At 50.2% G+C, this 21,027-nt stretch overlaps 6 protein-coding genes across 6 annotated transcripts; 5 read left to right on the forward strand and 1 right to left on the reverse strand.

Moving 5' to 3' along the window:
• Positions 1-321: 321 nt before the first annotated feature.
• Positions 322-1,929, forward strand: P153DRAFT_377559 (uncharacterized protein; the record flags this gene model as incomplete). Its single annotated transcript, XM_033669743.1, has 2 exons — positions 322-670; positions 728-1,929. 2 exons carry the CDS (start codon positions 322-324, stop codon positions 1,927-1,929), a joined length of 1,551 nt encoding a protein of 516 aa, XP_033521702.1.
• A 946-nt stretch (positions 1,930-2,875) lies between these two features.
• P153DRAFT_64062 (uncharacterized protein) lies at positions 2,876-3,498 on the forward strand. The gene has a single exon (XM_033673318.1). The coding sequence runs from the start codon at positions 2,948-2,950 to the stop codon at positions 3,344-3,346; it is 399 nt and encodes a 132-aa protein (XP_033521703.1). The 5' UTR covers positions 2,876-2,947; the 3' UTR covers positions 3,347-3,498.
• Positions 3,499-4,929: 1,431 nt separating this feature from the next.
• Positions 4,930-10,092, forward strand: P153DRAFT_368629 (vegetative incompatibility protein HET-E-1). The gene is made up of 2 exons (XM_033668559.1): positions 4,930-7,354; positions 7,408-10,092. Exons 1-2 carry the CDS (start codon positions 5,069-5,071, stop codon positions 9,643-9,645), a joined length of 4,524 nt encoding a protein of 1,507 aa, XP_033521704.1. The 5' UTR covers positions 4,930-5,068; the 3' UTR covers positions 9,646-10,092.
• An 850-nt stretch (positions 10,093-10,942) lies between these two features.
• Positions 10,943-13,864, forward strand: P153DRAFT_387859 (uncharacterized protein; the record flags this gene model as incomplete). Its single annotated transcript, XM_033670691.1, has 1 exon — positions 10,943-13,864. One exon carries the CDS (start codon positions 10,943-10,945, stop codon positions 13,862-13,864), a length of 2,922 nt encoding a protein of 973 aa, XP_033521705.1.
• Positions 13,865-14,724: 860 nt separating this feature from the next.
• P153DRAFT_433109 (Cloroperoxidase) lies at positions 14,725-16,153 on the reverse strand (the record flags this gene model as incomplete). Its single annotated transcript, XM_033673006.1, has 1 exon — positions 14,725-16,153. One exon carries the CDS (start codon positions 16,151-16,153, stop codon positions 14,885-14,887), a length of 1,269 nt encoding a protein of 422 aa, XP_033521706.1. The 3' UTR covers positions 14,725-14,884.
• Positions 16,154-19,838: 3,685 nt separating this feature from the next.
• P153DRAFT_64139 (uncharacterized protein) lies at positions 19,839-20,988 on the forward strand. Its single transcript, XM_033673319.1, has 5 exons — positions 19,839-19,855; positions 19,907-19,992; positions 20,070-20,163; positions 20,212-20,408; positions 20,463-20,988. The coding sequence occupies exons 3-5, from the start codon at positions 20,081-20,083 to the stop codon at positions 20,732-20,734; spliced, it is 552 nt and encodes a 183-aa protein (XP_033521707.1). The 5' UTR covers positions 19,839-19,855; positions 19,907-19,992; positions 20,070-20,080; the 3' UTR covers positions 20,735-20,988.
• The last annotated feature ends 39 nt before the right edge of the window (positions 20,989-21,027 follow it).

The raw sequence follows: 21,027 nt of genomic DNA on the forward strand, positions 1-21,027 counted from the left end.
CGTCACACCGAGCAACCTATCCCGACGTCTCTCAGCCCTCACGTGCATTCCGCATTGGGCGCGCCAACAGACGGGCGCTGACTTTCCGCCAAGTGCCATTCGCAGCATAAACAGGCCAAAGGGTACATACGTGGTCCTGCTTCGTGGCACCCTCCAGCAGCACTCTCAAACCTCCGCGACCGCCTCGCTCTCCCAAAGCAGCACCGCCTGACGGCGACCAGTCGGCCACTGGCGCGTGCGGGTTCTTAAGCTGGTTATGGGACCCAGCTTCAATTGCGCAAATCCACGTCACGCCCAAAGCTCAACATCAACATCAACACAATGCACGACCTCAAACCACTGATGCTGCCAAAATTTGCTGCAGCGCGCAAGTCTTCGAGGACTTCGTTCGACATGGCCACCGATCCCACTTTGTCAGTGCATTCCAGCGCAGATTCAGGTTTCTACTCGGCTTCTGAGGCCTCCACACCGCCCACGCCAAGCCTGTACACACGTGGGCACTTTCGCTTCCCCAGCTCGACTTCGTCACTTTCTTCGAGCCCACCGACTCACGATTTTATCGACCTTGCCAATGCCTCTGGGAAGCTGCCTAAGCTTACTGAGGAGCCTGTCGAGGAGCCCATCGGGCGCGATTATGATTACGAGCACGATGGTCTGCAATGCTGCCATTGTAAGTCACGAGCCGTGAGACATGTTTTGCTGTATGCATGTATTAATCCACCAACAGGTGATGACGTTGAGCGCGACGGCCATGCGCCAAGTTGCCCAATTGGTCTGGCCTACAATTTCGAGAACGAGTACTTCAGCACCATTGAGACAGAATCCCGGCTGGCCAAGCGACGAAGGTCGTTGGGGTCGTCAGCGCACAGCATCACCAACAAGATCGAAAGACGGTTTCCCTCCTTCTCGCGCAAAGTGAGAGAGCGTGAGGGGTCTTCGACTTTCAGCAGAGTCCCAAGGAGCAACACGCCATCAAGAGTTCCATCCACGCGGTCATCGTCAATTACTAGTTCCACTCACCGCACTTCAACTGTTGGACTCCCCCAAGGGAACGAAGACCGCTTGAATGGCAATGCGCCCATGTCTATGGAAATCGACATTGAAAAGGCAAACAGCATGGACATTGATCCGGAACAGGTAGACGCAGAGCGATACGCGACCACCCCTTTGCTGCCCCCTCTGCTCGTCAATTTTCGCGACGACTTTCCAACATCATCTCCCCTCCAGTCGCCTACTGTTGCCGATTCGACACAGTCACTAGTCCCCACGCCAATCGGCACTCCATCTGTGCGCGCTTATCCGACGCCGCCACTTTCGTCGAAGCCATCACTAGCGTCCTTCAAAGGAATGCGGTCCGGCCACATGGTGTCGTCTTCGGAGATACCACCGATGATGCTTGCTGACCCGAATGACAAGTGGGCCAACGCCTTGGGCCACGCGAACTTCACGATCATCCCGGAGCCATATGTACCGACGATCGTCGATGCAGTGTCATTACGTCAGCTGTTCGTTGATTGGGAGCAGGCGCGCTGCAACTACGCGAAGCACCAAGTGCGGACTGCGGAGCATTATGGCGTCACCTCCAAGCACTATCTTCTCACTGAGCGCAAGTGGACAGAGATTGACGCTTCATGGAAGAAGAACAACGACCTCGCCACGTCCTATGCAGCAGCCATGGGCCAGGAAACTGAGCCCACATCGCCTGTGGAGCCAGCGCCCATATGCAAGATGCCCACGCTTGACGACCCAAAAAGCGAAGGCAAGTTCCCCAAGCTCGGCGACGAAGACATTGTCGGTCCCATGGTTCAGATCGCCTCGCAAGTCCAAAAGACGCCGTCGCGCAAGCGTGCGTTTTTCAAATTCCTTAGCGACTTATGGTCACCCAGTGCCCTCCTAAGCCGGTCATCGGTCGGCGTTCGAGGCCTTTAGATCTGCGTTTGCTACTACCATTTTCCCTGTCCATAATTTGTGTGCTTTATATCCCTGTTGGACATCTGTACCATTACCCGTCTGCCAAGGGGTTTACGACGTACGACTTGTATGACAACGGTGTAGGCCTGTTTTTTTTCTCTATCAGCGCCACGACCATTCCTTTCTCATCACGAATTTCCTTTGTCAATGTAACGACTTAGATGGCTTTTCACTCTCAACACAGCACGGTGGTATCTGTCTGTGGTACTCCCTTCAGTGGGATGTTTGCGGAGTCTGTTTTTCTTTTATCGCGAGGGAGGTGCATCACCCCCCCTCAATCCCGCTTTTCTGAAAGCGCACGACGAACATGATCATATTTGTATCGGTGGCTCTTCAGCCAGTCACTTTCCTTAATCTTTTCATTGTGTGGTTCGCAAGAGCAGAGCTCTTGTTCGGCGGCTATACCCCTCGTCCTTGTCTGGGACTCGATGGGGCAAGCGCAGTCGTGGGTCGCAAATGATCCTGGGTGGAGAATCAGGTGGCAGGAATCCTTGATATGCTGAAGTGCATAATGGGCCGCCAACGAGTGGCAGGTGGGACGACTGGGCTAGTAGAGTGTAGTTACACACTGCCTTGTCATAACTCGGCAACAAACGAAATACATATGTTTGTCGAATATACTCAGTAACGATCCATCTACACATCTCTTTCACATGCTCGTGCTTTTCATCTTGTCCTTGTTCTTGTTCATATTTCCTTCACTCTCGTGGTCGGTGTCTCAATGTGTGAAAACGGTCAAGACACCCCAGAGTGACATGACACACCACGCAGCACAACACAACACAGTACCACGCAACACAGCACAAGACCCAGACCCGCATAGCCCTCCCTCCTGTACCCCATCATCCTCACACCACCCCAACCGATCCACGAATGCTCCATGCCCACCCCCGTCAATCGACCACTCCATCCACCCCCCTCCGCATCAACACGCCCCATACGCCCAGCTTGGCATAGTACTACGTTACATTCACGAATGCGCGCAAGGGAGCCGGGCTCGTGCTCGCGCTCGCTCGCTTACAAGGTCGGCGTCTGTGTGTGCGTCTTGGTGCGACGGGTGGCGCCGTGTGCGACATTGGCGTGCTTCTTGAATATTCCTTGTCTTGTCTTGTCTTGTTTTGTTGTGTCAGGCGACTTTGGGGAAGGGTTGCGTGTGGATGGTGTGAGACTTGTGGACGATAGATGGGGTATGCATGCATGCATGGGGGGGAGGGACGGATCGTCATGGCGTGAGGGAGGTTACCTGTGGGGTTGGGGGGTTATGCAGAGATTGACGTATGCTGTATGCTGTATGCTGGACGTGTGTTGTGTGAGTTATGTTGTTGAGCGTGAAGGGTCTGCTTCTTGGGTTGGGTTAGTGGTGGGAGGTGAGTAAGTGAGTGAATGATGGCAGAAGTTGTTGATCTTCTGCCTAGTTTCTCCGTGTCTCATTGAGTAAGGTTCTCGATCTTGATACTCGTCTCATCTTGCTCTTTATTCTATCTCGCCACCTCCATGTTGAAGCCGATCGGAGGCGTGCAGTGCCATGGTGGCTTGTCTACGGCTAGCCGTCGCAGATACATGTGCATGCATACATGCACATACGATGTCGGAATGATTGTATATGGCGATAACAGCAAGATGTTTCATGCTATTTTCGCATCTTTATTGCTCCATCCCTCCTCGTCAGATTGACAAACATGTACTCTCGTCGTTCTGTTCTGTCGAAATCACGTCGATCTATGTGTATGTGATTCTCTAACGTCAGAGTCTCGCACATCTGACAGCCATCCAACTAAGCTTTCCACCTGGCGCTACATCTTCCCCGCGTTAGAGCTCCGCTTCCGAACTCGCCTGCGCGAGGTTGTTACACAGCATCCGCTGCTCTCTACACAGCGTCGCGGCCGCCCCTCGCTCCGTGTCTTGCATTAGCCCTATCTAGCCCCAATGCGGAGCAACGAGACGAGGCGGGCGTCGTGTCTTGGTCGGCTCCATGAGCCTGGATCGTGGTCACGGGTGGATGCGAGGCGATGGGCAGGCTGTGGCACAGGGCTGAAACGTATTGACGTGCGTGGAGTGTAGGTGAGAGAAGGGGATCTGAAATGTTCTTGGCGTGGAGGGGTGAGTGGCGAAGAAAAAGTGGTTCACGTGCGTTTAGAGTGTGAGGGACGAGTTATTTGTAGGTTGGCTTGCATGGTGTGGTGGTGGAGAGGCGATTAGTGCATGCGCGTCTGATGATATATGTTAAGATTGTGGGGTTGGTCGACGGTGCTGCTACGTACTTACTATAGATCAAGACATTCCATCATGTGGTAGATATCTACTCTTTTTGTAGCGAGACTGTGATCCAGTAACGGCGTTACTTGTTTGTGTAGGTTAATTACTCTCGTTTGAGGTATCTCATGTGTTCGTCGGAGTCGTAGACAATTCAGGCGATTGATAGTTCTCTTGTCTGATTCGCCACTTGACGAGATACCAGGTGAAGTTCTCCGAAAAGCATAGCAGTAGACGAAGCCTCCATATTTGGCCAATACCTAGAACATCGTCACAGCGTAGCATCTCAAGAACACTAAGATTGACAGTTGCCAGAAAATGCGTATTTTGGAGTTTAGATTTCGGGATTCGAATAGATTGGTTAGACGCCGATATCAATATGCTCTAACAGGCTGATAATTGGTCCGACACCCAAAGGTTGCATTCGGTTAGTCGCAAAAGGTGGAAATACTCTTCGTGAAGATGGGCGCAAGAGACGTGGAAACAACCACTACAGGGGGAGAAATGCTAATTCAACTACAGCTATATGTTTCAAGCCCTACAACAGTTAATTGTGCGCTTAGTGTTAGGTAGCAGTGAGCCTCGAGCAAGGCAGCTTATTTCCCACTCACTGAGAGGATAGGATAGGTCCATTTTCCAATTGGTCAAATGTAACCGCATGATACTTTGTAACTCAGCCTGATGGCTGTTGCCTACCCCGCCAACCTCATCCCGAAGCCTGGACAACTCATGTATACACACATCAACCAGGACAGCTGCAGCTTCATCACCTGTAACCTCTTGTGTATCGCATTCTTTTTCTCTATGCCTTGTTCTGTTCAAGCCTGCCAAGGAAGATATCTCCATGCGCCTTCTACGAGTCGAAGCGAGCGATGTTTTCAGTTTGGAGGAACACGTTGGAAGAAGCATTCCACGATATGCCATCCTTTCACATACATGGGGGGCGGATTCTGAAGAGGTTACGTTCAGAGACCTAGTAGAAGGCAAAGGCAAAGACAAGACAGGTTATCGTAAACTAGCCTTCTGTGGCAAGCAAGCTAAACTCGACGGCCTGCAATACTTCTGGGTTGACACCTGCTGCATTGACAAAACAAGCAGTGCAGAGCTTCAAGAGGCGATCACCTCTATGTTCCGCTGGTATCAGAATGCAGAGAAATGCTACGTGTATCTCTCTGATGTTCCATACCGTATTTCCGATGGGGACGACGAGCGCTTGCAGAGATGGAAACCAGCATTCAAGAAAAGCAGATGGTTCACTCGTGGCTGGACGCTTCAAGAACTCGTTGCTCCAGCATCAGTGGAATTTTTCTCTAGCGATGAACAGCGGCTTGGTAGCAAACATTCACTAGAGGAATCTCTCCACGATATAACTGGAATTGCTATCCAAGCGCTCCAAGGAACCCCTATGCCTTACTTTGGTGTAGGTGAGCGAATGTCGTGGGCAGAAAAACGTGAAACAAAACGCGAAGAAGACGCTGCATACTCGTTGCTAGGCATTTTCGACGTTTATATGCCGCTTATCTATGGCGAAGGGCGACAAAACGCGTTCAGTCGATTGCGAAAAGAGATCAGTGATCTTACCTCCATCAACCTGCCTATCGCTAAAGGAGCTTCCTTCGACTCCCACATGGAGGAGCATAATGCACGATGTCTCCCAGATACCCGCACTGAGTTACTAAATCACATAAAAGAATGGGCGAACGATAAAGAGGGCAAACCTATATTTTGGTTGAGTGGCATGGCTGGTACGGGAAAATCTACAATTGCACGTACTGTGGCCCAATCATTTGCCTGTCAAGGGCAACTGGGTTCAAGCTTCTTCTTCAAGAAAGGCGAGGGCGAGCGCGGCAACGCTTCACGGTTTTTCACCACCATCGCTGTAGGCTTGGTCGCCTGCGAACCAGGGATGATACCCGGTATTAGAAACACAATCGATACTGATTCGTCCATCTCGGAAAAAGCACTGATAGACCAATTTGAGAAGCTAATTCTGCACCCTCTCTCAGCCATACCGAAGGTTCCCTCGCAGACAGCAGTACACGTTGTCGTCGTAGATGCACTGGATGAATGTGAAAGGGAGGAAGACATTCGAGCAATTCTCCAGCTCCTTGCCCGGACTAAGGAGATTCTGTCTGTGTCATTGCGAATCCTAGTGACCAGCAGACCAGAGCTCCCGATTCGTCTTGGGTTTAAGCAAATGCTAACCAGCGGGTACCAAGATGTCATTCTTCACGAAGTCCCAAAGAGTACCATCGAACACGACATACGTCTCTTCTTGGAGCATAAACTTCGTGACATACAACAGCAGCGCTTGCTTTCTCCTGAATGGCCTAGAACAGACCAGATCCAGGCTCTGGTGGAGCTGGCTGTACCTCTGTTCATCTATGCCGCTACAGTATGTCGATATGTTGGCACCAAAGGAGGTGATCCGGAAGAGCTTTTGAACAAGGTCTTGGAATATCGAAAACCGAACTTCTCACAGCTTGACCGAGCCTATCTTCCGGTATTAGACCAATTGCTAGCAGAGCAGGAGGAAGACGACAAGGAACCATGGCTTCAGGCATTCCGAGAACTCGTCGGCAGTATCGTTGTCCTAGAGAGTCCTCTCTTCAATACATCGCTTTCGTGCCTCCTTCAAATCTCACAAAAGCAAATAAGATGCCGCTTAGATTCCATGCATTCTGTTCTTAATATTCCGAACGATGAGAACATTCCTATAAGAATTTTACATCTGTCTTTTCGCGAGTTTCTCGTCAACCCCCAGAAACGTGCAAAGAACCCGTTTTGGGTAGATGAGAAAAGGATTCACATGGACCTTGCACGCCGTTGTCTTGAGCTGATGTGTAGCTCAAACGGCCTCCGGCGGGACATTTGCCATTTGGTAAAACCAGGGGTATTGAGAAACGAGGTCGACGAGAGGACGATTGCCAGTGGTCTGCCACCCGAATTGCAGTATGCATGCCGTTACTGGGTGCACCATCTAGAGAAGAGCCAAAATCATATTGAAGATGGAGATACGGTACATTCCTTTCTCCAGACACATTTCCTTTACTGGTTGGAAGCTATGAGCCTCCTTGGCGAAGTGTACAGCTGTATCCACTTCATCGATCGGCTCCAGGCGCTAGTGAATGTAAGTTTTTCCTGGCCGTCTTACTATAGCTCCAATATTTACTAGGGCTACAGTCGAACAAGAGTACCGTTCGATTTTTTCTTCACGATGCTCAGCGATTTACACTCCGCTTTCAACATATACTCGAAAACGCTCCTTTACAAGTCTATTCTTCCGCTCTGGTCTTCGCCCCGGATACGAGTGTGATACGTAATATATTTCTTGACCACATCAAGGAATCGATTGAATTACTTTCGGACAGAGTAAACGATTGGAATGCCTGCCGCAGCACCCTCGAGGGTCACGCAAGAGATGTTACCGCGGTCACTTTCTCTCCAGATGGCCGGATGGTAGTGTCTTCATCCGCCGATGGCACTATACGGGTATGGGAGGTAGCAACAGGACTATGTCGCATCACCCTTGACGAACATACTTCTAGCGTTTTTAGTGTCGCCTTTTCCCCAGATGGACAACTACTAGCATCAGCATCTCCAGACAAGACAATACAGCTATGGGAAACAACCACATGGTCTCATTATGTTACCCTCCAGCATTCTCACGAGGTGTTTGCTGTAGCCTTCTCGCCAGAACTCTTGCGGAACAACCAGCTCATTGCGTCTGGATCTTCTGATGGGACAGTGAGATTATGGGATACACCAAAGGACTTCCACTGCACAACAAAACTTGAGGGCCATACAGACAGTGTGGTTGCTGTAGCATTCTCGCCGGATGGCCAGGTGATAGCATCTGGATCTAGTGATCACACAGTACGGATATGGGATAGAGCAACATTGTCGTGCCGAATTACACTCAAAGGCCACTCTAGTTGGATGACCGCAGTAGCCTTTTCACCAGACAGCAAATTAGTTGCATCAGCATCTGGTGATGGCAGATTGGGCCTTACACAATTATATCAAGGCAACGATACAGATCTCAGTTCTGAACCTAACAGTACTATAATTGGTGATACAAATATCCGCACATGGGATGTAGGATCGGGGTTGGATCACAGCATGATACACGAAATCAGGACCATTGAAGACATAGCTTTTTCACCAAACGGCCAGCTCATTGCAGCTGCAATTGACGATAATACAATCCAGATGTGGAACTCAGATACGGGATCGCGCAACAAGACGCTTGGAGAATGTACCGGAAAATCCACCGCCGTATCGTTCTCTCCTGATGGGCAACTAGTTGCGTCTGGCTCCCACAACGGAATAGTACAGCTATGGGATCTTTCAACAGATCCTAATAAGAGCATACCTGAGAGCAGACCAGGGCTAATCGACTATGTAGCTACTTCTCCCAATGGCCAATTATTCGTGACAGGAGGTCCCGACAAACTACAGATATGGGACGCAGCAACAGGCTTCCACGCCAAAACTCTAGATGTTCACTCTGGAGAACTTGGAATCAAGTTTTCCCTGACCGGTCTGCTATTGGCAGCTGTGGATCAGATGTGTATACGACTATGGGATACGACGACATGGTCATGCTGTACGCTTGAGGGTTGTAGCTTCGTTAGCGACGTTAGTTTCTCACCAGACGGTCTGCTATTAGCATCAGGATCGTCCGATGGAGCAGTCAGACTATGGAGTATTGCGACGAGATCCTGCTGTAGTATCCTAGAAGGTCATTCTGAGGAGATCTTTACTGTTTCTTTTTCACCTGATAACAAGCTAGTTGCATCTGGCTCTGATGACTGGACTGTGCGGCTATGGAATGTATTGTCCGAGTCTTGCCTAACGCTTGAAGGTCATACAGGTGCTATAGTCGCTGTCGCCTTCTCACCGGACATACGGTTGCTAGCATCGGCCTCCCAAGATCAGACAATAAGTTTATGGGATACAGGAACTGGGTCCTGCCGATACACACTTAATGGTCATTTTCAAGCGGTTACGGTTGTCGCCTTCTCACCTGACACCCAGCTGTTAGCATCGGGCTCTTGGGATAAAACGATACGGCTATGGGATGTAACAACTGGATTATGCTGCTACGTGTATGAAACTATTCTCTGTCAGATGGACAGCCTGGCATTTTTACAAGGCGGCACGCATTTGCAAACAGAAAGGGGGATTGTTTCTATCCCTACGCATCTCCTGAGCATTTCCCCGTCTCCGAGCAAACCGCCACTAGCCATATTCGTAAACGATCAGTGGATATGCGTAGACGGAAGCCCTGTTGTTTGGCTTCCGCCTGAATACCGACCAGTTTATGTCGGAATTTCTGGGAGCACTGTGTGTCTAGCAAGTCGCGGAGGTAAACTGACTTTTGTTCGGCTTCGTCAGGATAGCGAAACTAATACCTAGCGCTTATGAACCAGTCTGGGGGCCGACAAGATTGCATCACTTCTAGTATTTGGGCCGTTAGAAGTTCTGTAAATGAAGCGCAGTTGTGACCAAAGACCGCTCTTGGGATCTCTTTTTGTTCTACCTGTATCTCTGATGTCTGTTCTCACAAAAGTTGTAGTGTTTTAGGAAGGATATGAGGTACACATAGCAAAGATTGACTCTCATTGTTGAGCCTTGTTTTATTTTGTTTGTTTGATTGACCTCAGCAAGGTCTTCGATATGTCAGCTTGATTCCTTCTCTATGCTTCTGTTTTTCGAGTTTTCTGGGATTACGACAGTACAGTAAAAAGGCAATTTTGTGTTCCACTCCTCCTTGTTTTGGACAGTGATGGTAGAGCCATCTCACCAAGAAATGAATAGGAGATAATGACAAAGCAACACGTATTACACGTGAACAACAAGTCGTCGAGATGAATACAAATTCATAAGGTGTCCAGCTCTAACGACATTTCACACACTGAGGGTCCGGCGAAAGTAACAGAAGTCCTGCAGAACAAGTGCCTTGCCATGACGTCCGTTGAGTGACATTAATCGGTGCGCACAGGCCGTGCTAGATTGTAGATTGCCAGGTAGATGCCTCAAGGACACTTTAAGCGTTTCACGTTTTGCGCGAGGTCGCGTTCGGTCTGTGTGCAGAGTGCGGTGAGGAGATAGCAAGATGGCGAGAAAGAACGACGTGATAAAACTAACTTTGTAAGGCTGAGGAGTGGAGCTGAGAGGCCAAAGATGTCGATCGCGTTCGATGCGCTTCTTTTAGCGGGCCGCATGTCAGTTGCCTTGGCAAGAGCCCACCCATGGTTCGTCATGTCGAAGGAGGAGAGCGCAATCATAACCATGAACGCGCCCCAGCCACGTGCTTTGCTTTCCTCACTCCGCGACGACTGACCAAGGCAGTCGCCTGCTTTTTATTCTCAGTCTCTTTCTGTAGCTCTCAGTGTCTGAAGCCGCCCACCTTTGCCGTCTAGGAGGGGCTAACGTCAAGCTTATCAATCCCGCCCGCAGTCATCCATACCAACGCCCGCAGCTGATCGCACAAAGGCAGCGGACACCCTTCACTTCTGTGTATGATATTCTTGCTGCACGCGCTTCTATTCTCACTTTGTCTGACCCCGTCTACTTGCGACGCGTTCCGCTCGGCATTTCCAACAAGGACGTGCTTTGTTTCGTATTTGTCCCAACCCCAACCGCAGCACCTGTCTCTGGATAAACTCGACATAGCCGCGCGAGCCTCGACTCGGAGAGTAGCCTTGTCGCCATGTCTCTCACCGACTCTGAACTCGAGATGGTCAGCTTGCACCTACAGCGAGAGAACGACGACATACCCGAAGAGCCAGACATGATCCTGTCAGACGACGCTGGGAACGGCCAGTCCTTTGCGCCTCCACCACGAATCGCCGCTCGCTTCTATCGATACGCAAACAACCGCCGCAAGTCGTCTGCTGCATCCTCGCGCCGCAACTCGCTGTCCTCGACCCACTCGCACACGTCGAGTCGCTCTTTCCGCAACAACGCCTGCCAGAGCCACCACATCGCCCAGCACCTTCGCCGTACATCCATTCTCGAGAGCCGCAAAGCACGACTGGCAGACAGAGCAGCACACGCCGAGCAAGTGCGGTTGCGTGCTGCGCTGGCGAAGGCAGCCCCACGTATCTCCAACTGTGAAGAGCGCGCGTTGGCTGCCCAGCAGGCCCGGGAGCGACACCTTGCACAGGTGGCAGCATCGTGTGCTGAGGAAGTCAGGAGAGCCAAAAAGGTCGCAGAGGACATGAAGGAGCGCAAGGCCGCCGACGAACGCAGATATCGCTTGGAAATGGAAGAGAAGCTAGCAGATGCTGAGAAGAGGCGACTCGAGTACAAGCGCAACCCCCGAAGGCCGAGGACTGCCAGCTCGCCTCCAGCTGACGCCAAGAACCCTCTTGCGCGGCCAACGGTTTCTTCAGAAGATGCTGCCAAGCGCATCCAGTCTGCGTGGAGAGCCAGAGCTAGGAAGAACATTGTCGATGCGTGGTTCGAGCTCGGCCTCTCCATAGAAGAGATACGCGACACCAGTTTCGAGGACATCACAGCTCTGCTCGCCGCTGAAAACCTGCTCAAGACGACCGAGAAGATCATGACGCTGTTCGTCTTACTCCCAGACCAAGACCCAGCGTCCCGCAACACAACCGTCAGAACCTTTCTTTCCACATACCTCATTTTGGGACATCCTGCGCACGTTTTCAGCCGGGACGGCGCCCAGGAGCAGGATCTTATCAACAAGGCCAAGGATTTGATCATTTCATTCGAGTCCGCCTTGGGAAAGCTCACAACTTTCAACTACTACACTCCATCACCTACGCGGACAGAGACCGTGTTGTTGGCTCATAGCGCTTTTGTTGCTGCTTTTAACGACTGGAAAGCTCGTGATTCCTCAGCTCTAGTTGAAACTATGGTCGCGTCTTTTGTTAGTCTCGACACGATATGGCAGAGCGTCAAAGACGAAACGGTCGACGAGGTCGCGAATGAGTATAGGAACGGCATTAGGGACAACCAGGCCATTCTGCTCAGCAAGATTAAAAAACTGGCTGGGCCTGACAAAGCTCTGACCTTGATTCGTAAGGCCATTAGGGAAAGCCGAAGATCGAAGCCGAAGAAGAGACCGGCAGGAGAAACAGTACGTCCGCGAGTCGCTATCGATTCTGCATCAGGATCTCCTATTGAAGCTGAGAGTGCGGCCATGCAAGCCGAGGCTGCTTCTGAGCTTGCAGCTTCTGGAGCTGAAGGTCGCCATGGCCCCGCTACACAAGGCCACCAAGCGCAGTCCCTCTCCAAGGTCTTCACCTCAGTACCTGAAAACCGTATTCTTGTTCACGAGCTTTCCATTGATAAGGAGTATCGCATCGACGCATCGCCGACTGCCGACTTGAGGGATGCTTTGAACCGTGAGCTCTGCGATGCTATGCGCAGAGGGTTCCAAGACGGCGATAGTACAAATTGGACTGTTGCCATGGCTGAGAACATACGTGGAAAGTTGCTTCGTTTGTTGAAGGCTGGCAACTCTATGCATACTTTGATCTCCGAGACGTTGGATCCAGAACTGATCGCAAAGCAATGCAATCAGGGGCTATTCTCGTACGGGAAGTTCTTTGGTTTCATCGCTAGCATCCTTCCCAAACTCTGTGCTCCATTTCGAGACGGGCAAGTCCAGGCTTTGGCCGATGAGCTGCAAGATGAAGGCGAGCTCTCGGAGATGATCGAGAAGCTTTTCAGGCTCCTGCACATCATCGACCTTCTGTCCTTGGACTACTCAAACTTCCTTCTGATGAATGCGGCACCGACACTGATCAAGGAGGCTGCAGGCTACGAACAACGCATTTTCACGCAGGATCTTGAAGAAGGCAAAATCACGCTCGACCGGGCACGACGGTGGTGGCGAAGTGCAGCTGTGAACATACACACTGAAGCTGACCGACGGGATCCTTGGAATCAACCAAATGCCATCAACCGCCCCACAGTTCATAAGATTTATGCACGTGGGCTCGTCGACCTGGCAATATCGACTCCACCACTCAGAGATTCTGAGCTCCCAGAGACCCTCGAACTGGATCGTGCGCGAATTTCTCGGATTCGCGAAGACGCATTGCGCATTACTACGATTGGCGGCATTCTGCTCACCGCAAAGAATCTTCTCAAGCGCGATGTACGCTCCCAATGGAAAACAGAGGCGAACAGGATGTGGGACGTTCTTAAGGATGGCTACCTCAAAGACCCCGCAACGCCATTGAAGATCTCATCTCTCCTAGAGTCCTCGCATAACATGCCTCCGTCGACCCGTGCTCAGCTTTCCTCGACAATTTCCCGCCTCCTCACACAGGCCGAATCAGGAAAGCTGTCAGATCCTGTTCTCAAGGTCCTGTTCCAGCGCCTCAAGACGCACATTTTCAACCGCGTGTCAGCTAGTAGTTCCGGTGAGCGCGTCAAAGCGGCCAGTACAGCGACCGAGGGTCTCGCTACCACGGGCCTTCCCGAGTTCGTGTCCCAGGTTGCAGACATTTGCGAGCAGTTGGGCAAGGTCAGCGAGGTTGATCGCAAGGCGCATGGGAAGTGGTATGAAGAGATTGCCGAGGAGATGGAAGGGTTGGGAATGGAGGGTGAGGAGCTGACCAGGTCGTCCAGCCTTGAGTCGGGGTCTTCTTCGTGAGGCAGACACTCACTTCAGAAGCGTTCATTCAGATGATATGCTGCGTTTCTTGTCTTTTTCATTCGTTGTTTCCTTCGCATTCATATCCCTTTGTCGTTTTCTTCCTGCAAGGTGTTCGGTGGGCATGGCTTGGGCGTCGTTTTCTTTTTCGAGATATCTGTGGGGTCTTCTGTTGGGTCGGGTTACGGTGGCTGTGCTTAACGTACACAATGGATTGGCGGGAAGCCTAATTACAATCACTCTTCTTCAATACTTCACATGCTTGCCCCTGCATGTATTGTTGTTGCTTCTACGTGGTGACTGGAGAGTTTCAGACTGTCTCACGGACGACCTGATGTACGTTGATGTAACGTACCTAGTCCTTTATCATTGCTGGGGGTTTTTACGTCTCTTTGGCTTACTAGGTGAAAACTACGGTCTGATATTTCGTAGTATCGCTGAGAGTGAAACTCGGGGTGTTCATATAGTTTTTCTCCTGTAATCTGTAGTCAAGTAATAGCGGAAGGGACGATGAGGCGGGATTTCATCTACGAGTTATATGTTACTTTTGTGTTCGGAGTGAGACATTGACATGGGAGCGTTATTCACTTTCTTCTCTCTTCTTTCTTCTTCACTAACCCTCTCTTCTCTGTTCACTTCACCCTCCTTTCTAGTTATCAACGAACTCATCTTGCACCCCTCTCTGTTCGTAACGAGAACCCTCTAGCTATTCACAGAGCATGACAGGGAATATGTAGAAGTGGTGGTAGGAAGTCTGGACTGATGGTGGAGGTAGTGCTGGAGGCCGTTGTGATTCATCACATGTAAAGGAATTCATCTTCATCTTGTAAATGAAATAACGATCATTTTATGTAGCTACAGCGACATTCTCAAAAACTAGACTATTCCTGCCAAACCTCAGAGTATTCGTTTCCGTACTCGTTATGCCCATTTCAACCCCTCCGTTGCAACTTAATCCAGAGACTTCGCATCGAATCATGAAGGACAGTTCCCCATATTAGTCTCGACCAATACCAGGCCCTACGATGTCTGATCAGGCTTGAGAGGACAGCCAGCGTTCTTGAAGATAGGATTCAACGTGCCAAGAGACCAGTTGATAACACTGAGCGTGAGACCAGTCGTGGCGCTCAACGAGCTCGGCACACTCATAGTAGCAAGTTGGTACAGCAAGCAAAGTAGAGCAGCCCCCGTAACATCATTCGGGAGCTTGCCGTCGCCTATGATACCGACTGTAGAAGGGAGCGCATCGAAGTTGTTCGTGCCAACGTTTCCGCCAAACAGCTTGGGGTACTGAATGTATTGTGCGACAATCTCGTTGGTGACATCTTGGTTTGTGTATGGGGCGCGACGGTTATGCCAGTTAGCGGGAATCTGCTCGCCGACGTGTCGATAGCCTCCTTCTGCAGAGGAGTCCGCGACGGCGCCGAAGAAAGATTCCATGGAGGCAAGATCGGGAGTACCTTCAGGGCCATATGGAGCAAACAGCTCGTAGAGGAAAGAGGAGGCTCCGTAAAGCAAAACAGTTAGAGGACCAAAGAAGAAGTTGGGGTTCTCCTGGACGGACTCATCGTAACGCTGGCTCCTGTATGCTGCTAAAGCGTTGCGGTCGAACTTCCCGCCTGAGACACGGTCGGCGACTACCTTCATCCTAGCGAAAAGGGTTCCGTTGAAGCTGTAGTTGTCACCGTTGTGAGTGAAGTAGTCGTTGCGAGTGAGCGACGAGTCAGCTTCGAATTTGTTGTGCCCATCGAGTCCAGGTTGGCGACCAAGTATGCCGCCGAGCGAAGCGGTACGAGACGTAGCATCACATCCTATGCTAAGCTTGCCTGTGCCGATGTCACCATCGAGAGACACGCCGAATGTGGCGAGAAGGACGGCGAGATCATAGCCGACATTATAGACATTTTGCTGCGCATCGACAAGCTCGTTGAAGGTCACGACGCCATCGTGAGCCAAGAAGTTGTGATTGGCGGCTGCATTGAGACCAGGACAGGGACCACGAATATCGTTTGCCCCTGGCGCTACGAAGGCGTGTGCAGTGTCGCCATCGGCTGGAACCTTAATTCCGCCGACTCCTGTTCCTGCAGAACCATTCTTCGCGCCAAGGTAAGGATACTGGCTGGTGTATGGTGCCGCTGGTTGGTGGTTCGCGTTGAAGGGGCAATTGGCCTGTCTCTTCTGAGGCTGAGCATCTTTGAAGAGCGAGGACTTAACACCTGGCTGGCCGGCTACCCAAGGGTAGGCCAAGGTGCCTGATGCAGAAAGAAGAAGAAGGGATAGTGAATGCATAATGAAGAAGTAGTTGCCAGCAGGTCTTTATAAAGCAGTGTCAGATTGAACTGTTAGCTGATGGTCTTTTGTGGTGTTTGAACGCCTGTACTTATATTTCTAGATATCTTGACCCTTATCACCGGTAACAGCATCCTCCTTCATGATGTAGCGCCACAGGCCGAGGCAGTTTCCGGCTTTCGCGATTCTTCGATATTATCACACACACCAAATCCTACCCCATACTCTGATCCCGTTCCCCCTATTGGAGAATCTCAAACGTGCGTGGGCTGGGCCGGTGATCGTCGTAATGGTGGAAAATCACTGTCCACATGATGTACATTGAGAAGTTAAAGAAAAAGGGGGAGTACTACCAAACAAGTAACGTGGATGTCGATCATTGTCGATCTGGGAACCAACATTCAGAAAAGGCAATACGGATGTGACAGCCTTTTGACGGCACGCTCCGCAGCACGGTGATTGACCAGTTTCGGTTGGCGCGCAAACGGTACCCCAGGTTTCAAGCCTTATGGGTTTACCGCTAACCAGGACCGAATTGTGGTGCAGTGACTGAGCCACAGTAGGCTTGTGAAGTTGATTGGCTTCGACCCTAGCTAGCGGCAAATGATTTAGGCAAAATCCTACGGTACGTCGATCCAGCCCACCACACGAAATTGAGCATCGTGGAAAATCAGCTTAGCCAATGCCGTGGAGTGGATTTCAACGCCGAGGATCTATCGGGATGTAGCCTTGTATGGATGAGCCTCTAGTCTAAGTTTTCAACCTTTTACTGAACCTCAGACAGATACGTAGCGTGCTGGTGCCGAGGCCTCTATCTGTACAGAGACAACGATAGCCTTTCTGTGCCTGTGAAGGCCCGGGCAAGGTATTTTTTGAACGACTGTATGTACGTCCCTGACCAACCAGTCCACTAACGACGTACTGTCCCAAATCGCTCCACCAGCACCAGCACTAGCAGGGCGTTATGTAGTGATCGCCGTCGGATCCAGGATGCCACTACCGAACGCTTAGAATTAGGCCGAGACCGAGGTAAAAGCACCTACAGCAAACACATGGTCACAAAACCGCTAGCTAAACACCTGGTCGCAGTCTAGTGAGGACATAGCTATCGTGAGATGATCTGCTATGCTGATCCCATGAACGTCAATCGGACGCATCGACGGGGTGAGTGCCGTGCTGGCGGCCGTATAGCAGTAGCAGCCACAACGGTAACGGTCGGGCAGAAGCGTTTGGAGACTGTCATATCGCGGGAACGTTATTTCCACATATTACCCGCATGTTCAAAGCACTGTATACAAGGTGGCGCACAACTCATCAATCCCGCCTGTCAGAATTGTGTCGTCGACTACAGTGTTCGTTCTGGCAAACCACTAGGCTGGAGAGAGGGGTTGCGATGGTGGCCTCGGTTGTTGAACAGGGTTGAGAGTTTTTCTGTTTTGTGACGTTGGTGGACAAGGGGTAGTGCAATGCACATAAGCAAAACAATAGCCTTTGCATGCCAAGTATGACACCCTCGCGCCTTCAGAATAGTATTGAACAAGGTTGCCCTTTGTTTTAGACTATCTATAGCACGCTTACGCACGCTCATCACCTGCCTCCCTCCCCTTCCTCCAGTCACAACAAAGAAACCCAAGCCTCTGTCTGACCACTATAGGGCTGCTGCAACCCCGCTATGAGCTGAAATATTCACAAAAATCATGGAATCTTTCCGAGGCTATGAGGTGAAGGTGGTGTGACATCCATGGTGGATCGAGACATCGAAATCACATCATCGATCATACGTAATCCGATCTGGACCTTTGATGAACTTAGATTCTAGAGGTACTCATCTGTACCGAATTCATCGGCTTACTTCGACATGAGCATACTTTCGTAGACAGTGTACGTATATCTCCAACCGAGTCTTGATGATTGTCGACTTCGTCGTACCATAATACATCAGTGGACATGTGCTCTTTCCGTCAACAGAGACCTGTAGAGCGCTTGTTGTCCGGATGTCTGTTCCTTAACAGCAGGCTTTATGACGACAAGCCAAGTGTTACCCTTGTCTACCTTGCATAATATCCAAGACTCACCATGAAATGGCGGGTGCCACTGTGGTCGTTGTGATACGGAATACTCCGAGGAAAAGCCAACAACTCTTCAACCGAACATAACATCCTGTCAAGCAAGTCGCCAACTGTAAAGTTTATATACAGTAGATACGAGTCATCTTCAATATGTGACTTATATGCACCAATGCATCCAAGATCTACCCCAGTAACTGCATTTCAGGCTTGTAGCATATGTTGCGGTAGAGTCGGTGTGACGAGAAACTGAGTAACACTGTCAGTCAGTGTCTCCCCGTCTAAAGTTAGTCACATCTGATCAGAAGGGAGTTCTTCTCTCTCTGGTTTTTGATAGCACTACGGCAACATTAGATAGTAGTATCATGCCAGAAATACGACGATGAACCTAGTCAGTGTTCTCACGAAGCCCTTGAAAACCTAAAGTATCACATAGAGTCTCTGCCACTCGGCAGATGGATAGCTCGGTTGTTTACCAAGCGCAGTTACTCGTCATTCGGAGGGATGCTGGTCATGCATGACCGGTGGAAAGCCCGTGAAGTGTTCAAGTACTGCAGATAAAGCAATACTATTGGTGAATATGCGCTGATAATTTGAATTGGCTTTGATAGTTGATTAGTTTGTCCAATAGTCCCAGTGTATACAGTATTCGAATAGCTGATTACTAAATAGGATACATTTTGAATTTGGTTGAAGGCACCCTAGACCAAAAACTTCCAACGGACTGGTGTTCATTTGCACCCATCTTCAGGCAGTACCCGCATGTTTAGCCAGGGAGTCTTGCAGTCATATCTCAATCGCTGATTGTTAAATCTAAACATTTGCATATGTGGAGGAATGCCTCTGGAGGCATCAAAACTCTCACCCAGGAGAGCGTGACTCTGGTCAGGCAGACCAAAACTTGTGAACTCAAAGAAAGTTAGATCGCCAGCAATTGACGATGACTTCTCACCACACCTAGTTTCCAGAGTTGTAATTCCGATGCACGAGTAGAAACTGGGAAGTGACACTTACAACGCTAATTTAGTTCTCTTCCCATGTATTCTCTGTTTAATACGCCTTGCCTACAGTAAAACCTAACACCGAGGCATTGTACAGTGTAATCGTGCCCCATGTTCTGAGCACTGTAGGGTTAGCAGCCTACAAAGCGTTTCGCCATCTGTGCACTTGAGCTATGAGATGATCAGGTCTGATTGAGAGAACCATATTTCAGTAGACTGACTGACGGGATGGGAGACGAAGTTTGCTGTGTAACCATCCCGTCAACATCAACGTCTGCGTGTCTAACAGTGCTGATCAGTCCATAGTACGGATGCAAAATTAAACAAGGTACCGAATGTGAAAGGAATTGGCGTGACGTGATGTTGCTCGCAAGCCGGACGTAACCGGTGTGTAGCCACTCCAAAAGTCTTATTGGAGGTTCCAACGCCGGGCAAAATCTACCCCACAAACACAGTATGTATCCCTGGTTCACCCAGTTATGTTTCTTAAAGACGAAATGCATATCTTAGGAGAAATCCTCAATAGAACGACGTGCCCGTTCTCGTACAAGCGACAATGCAGTCTGGCTACAAGATACAAACTTTAACCTGCGACATTGGGAAGCATGTGGTTATCAACCAGAACACATCCTGCGGTTGGTTATTAACTGGAATGTTGTCTATAAAGTCGCTGAACAATATCTCAGTCGACTTGATTTTGGGCACGCTCAGCACGTGATCGAAGTTCATTGCTAAGAGTTCTAATATGACGTCAATGACGCGTTGCCGCGAAGTACGAATTTCGTGAAGCCTGAAGCTACCACCCCCAAGCTCACCTACTTTATATCTATAGCTAACAATTGCTCGAAGCGTATACGAAAATGTCTGAATCATTGGCCGCATTTCGCAACCATCAGAGCAGCAGTGATCTCCGCCAGCTCGCGGAGGAGCACCTGCAGCATGAGTGCGTACTGTGTGGTGTTTTGTCGCAGCGAAAACTGACTTGACATAGCTTGAATCAACAAGATCGTGATCTTCTGAAGAGTGCGGGCAGCAAGGTGTCGACTCATGCAATGGCTGCATCTTTGGCTGGATTGGGCCTTGGAGTTTACTTTGCCTTTCGATTGAGAACCATGAGGCTGGCGTATTTCAATGCCTTCAAAGCAATGGAGAAACCTGTGGAGGTGCGATTTGCGGACGGACGTACAGGTAATCTTTCGTACACCTCTGTCGCATTCAGTACTGACCCTTGAGCTTTTACAGAACCCATCCCAGATATTTCAGCCAAACTCGCGCCCTCAAAATGGAGCGATGCAGCGACATACTTCTTCTTCTCCGTTGGCGGACTCTTCCTTGGTGGAGAAATCGGCTTGCTGACCGGTACGGCCTCGGCATCCAGCACCATAACGAAGGATCCCGCGTCAAGAGAGAGGATCGAGAAGGCATTCAAGAACTACAGGATAGATGTAATGAAGCGAGAGATACAACAGCTAGAAGGAAAAAGCCGATTCGAGGAGTTCTTCAGCTCATCCTAGTTTGCCAGGAAATACGGGAAGTCGCTAGGCATGATCGAATACTATACACCAGAATCTACGATACATATTGTTGGTAGCCTTGCAGTCAAAGCATGTAACCCGACTGATCTTTGATGGCTTTGTTTCTAATGTTTTTGTCGACTCAGAAAGTCTTGGTATCCGGTCTAGCCGGCAGCCTGAAACTATAAGAGGCTGGGACCCACAAATACGTATGAACTAAAGCCTGGCGAGTGATGGACCTTGCGACGCTCATGCGGCTCCGGGCGATCGTTGGCTGGACGAGTATGGTTCGA

This window comes from Dothidotthia symphoricarpi (genome assembly GCF_010015815.1).
Source record: "Dothidotthia symphoricarpi CBS 119687 unplaced genomic scaffold P153scaffold_15, whole genome shotgun sequence".
Classification (NCBI taxonomy): domain Eukaryota; kingdom Fungi; phylum Ascomycota; class Dothideomycetes; order Pleosporales; family Dothidotthiaceae; genus Dothidotthia; species Dothidotthia symphoricarpi.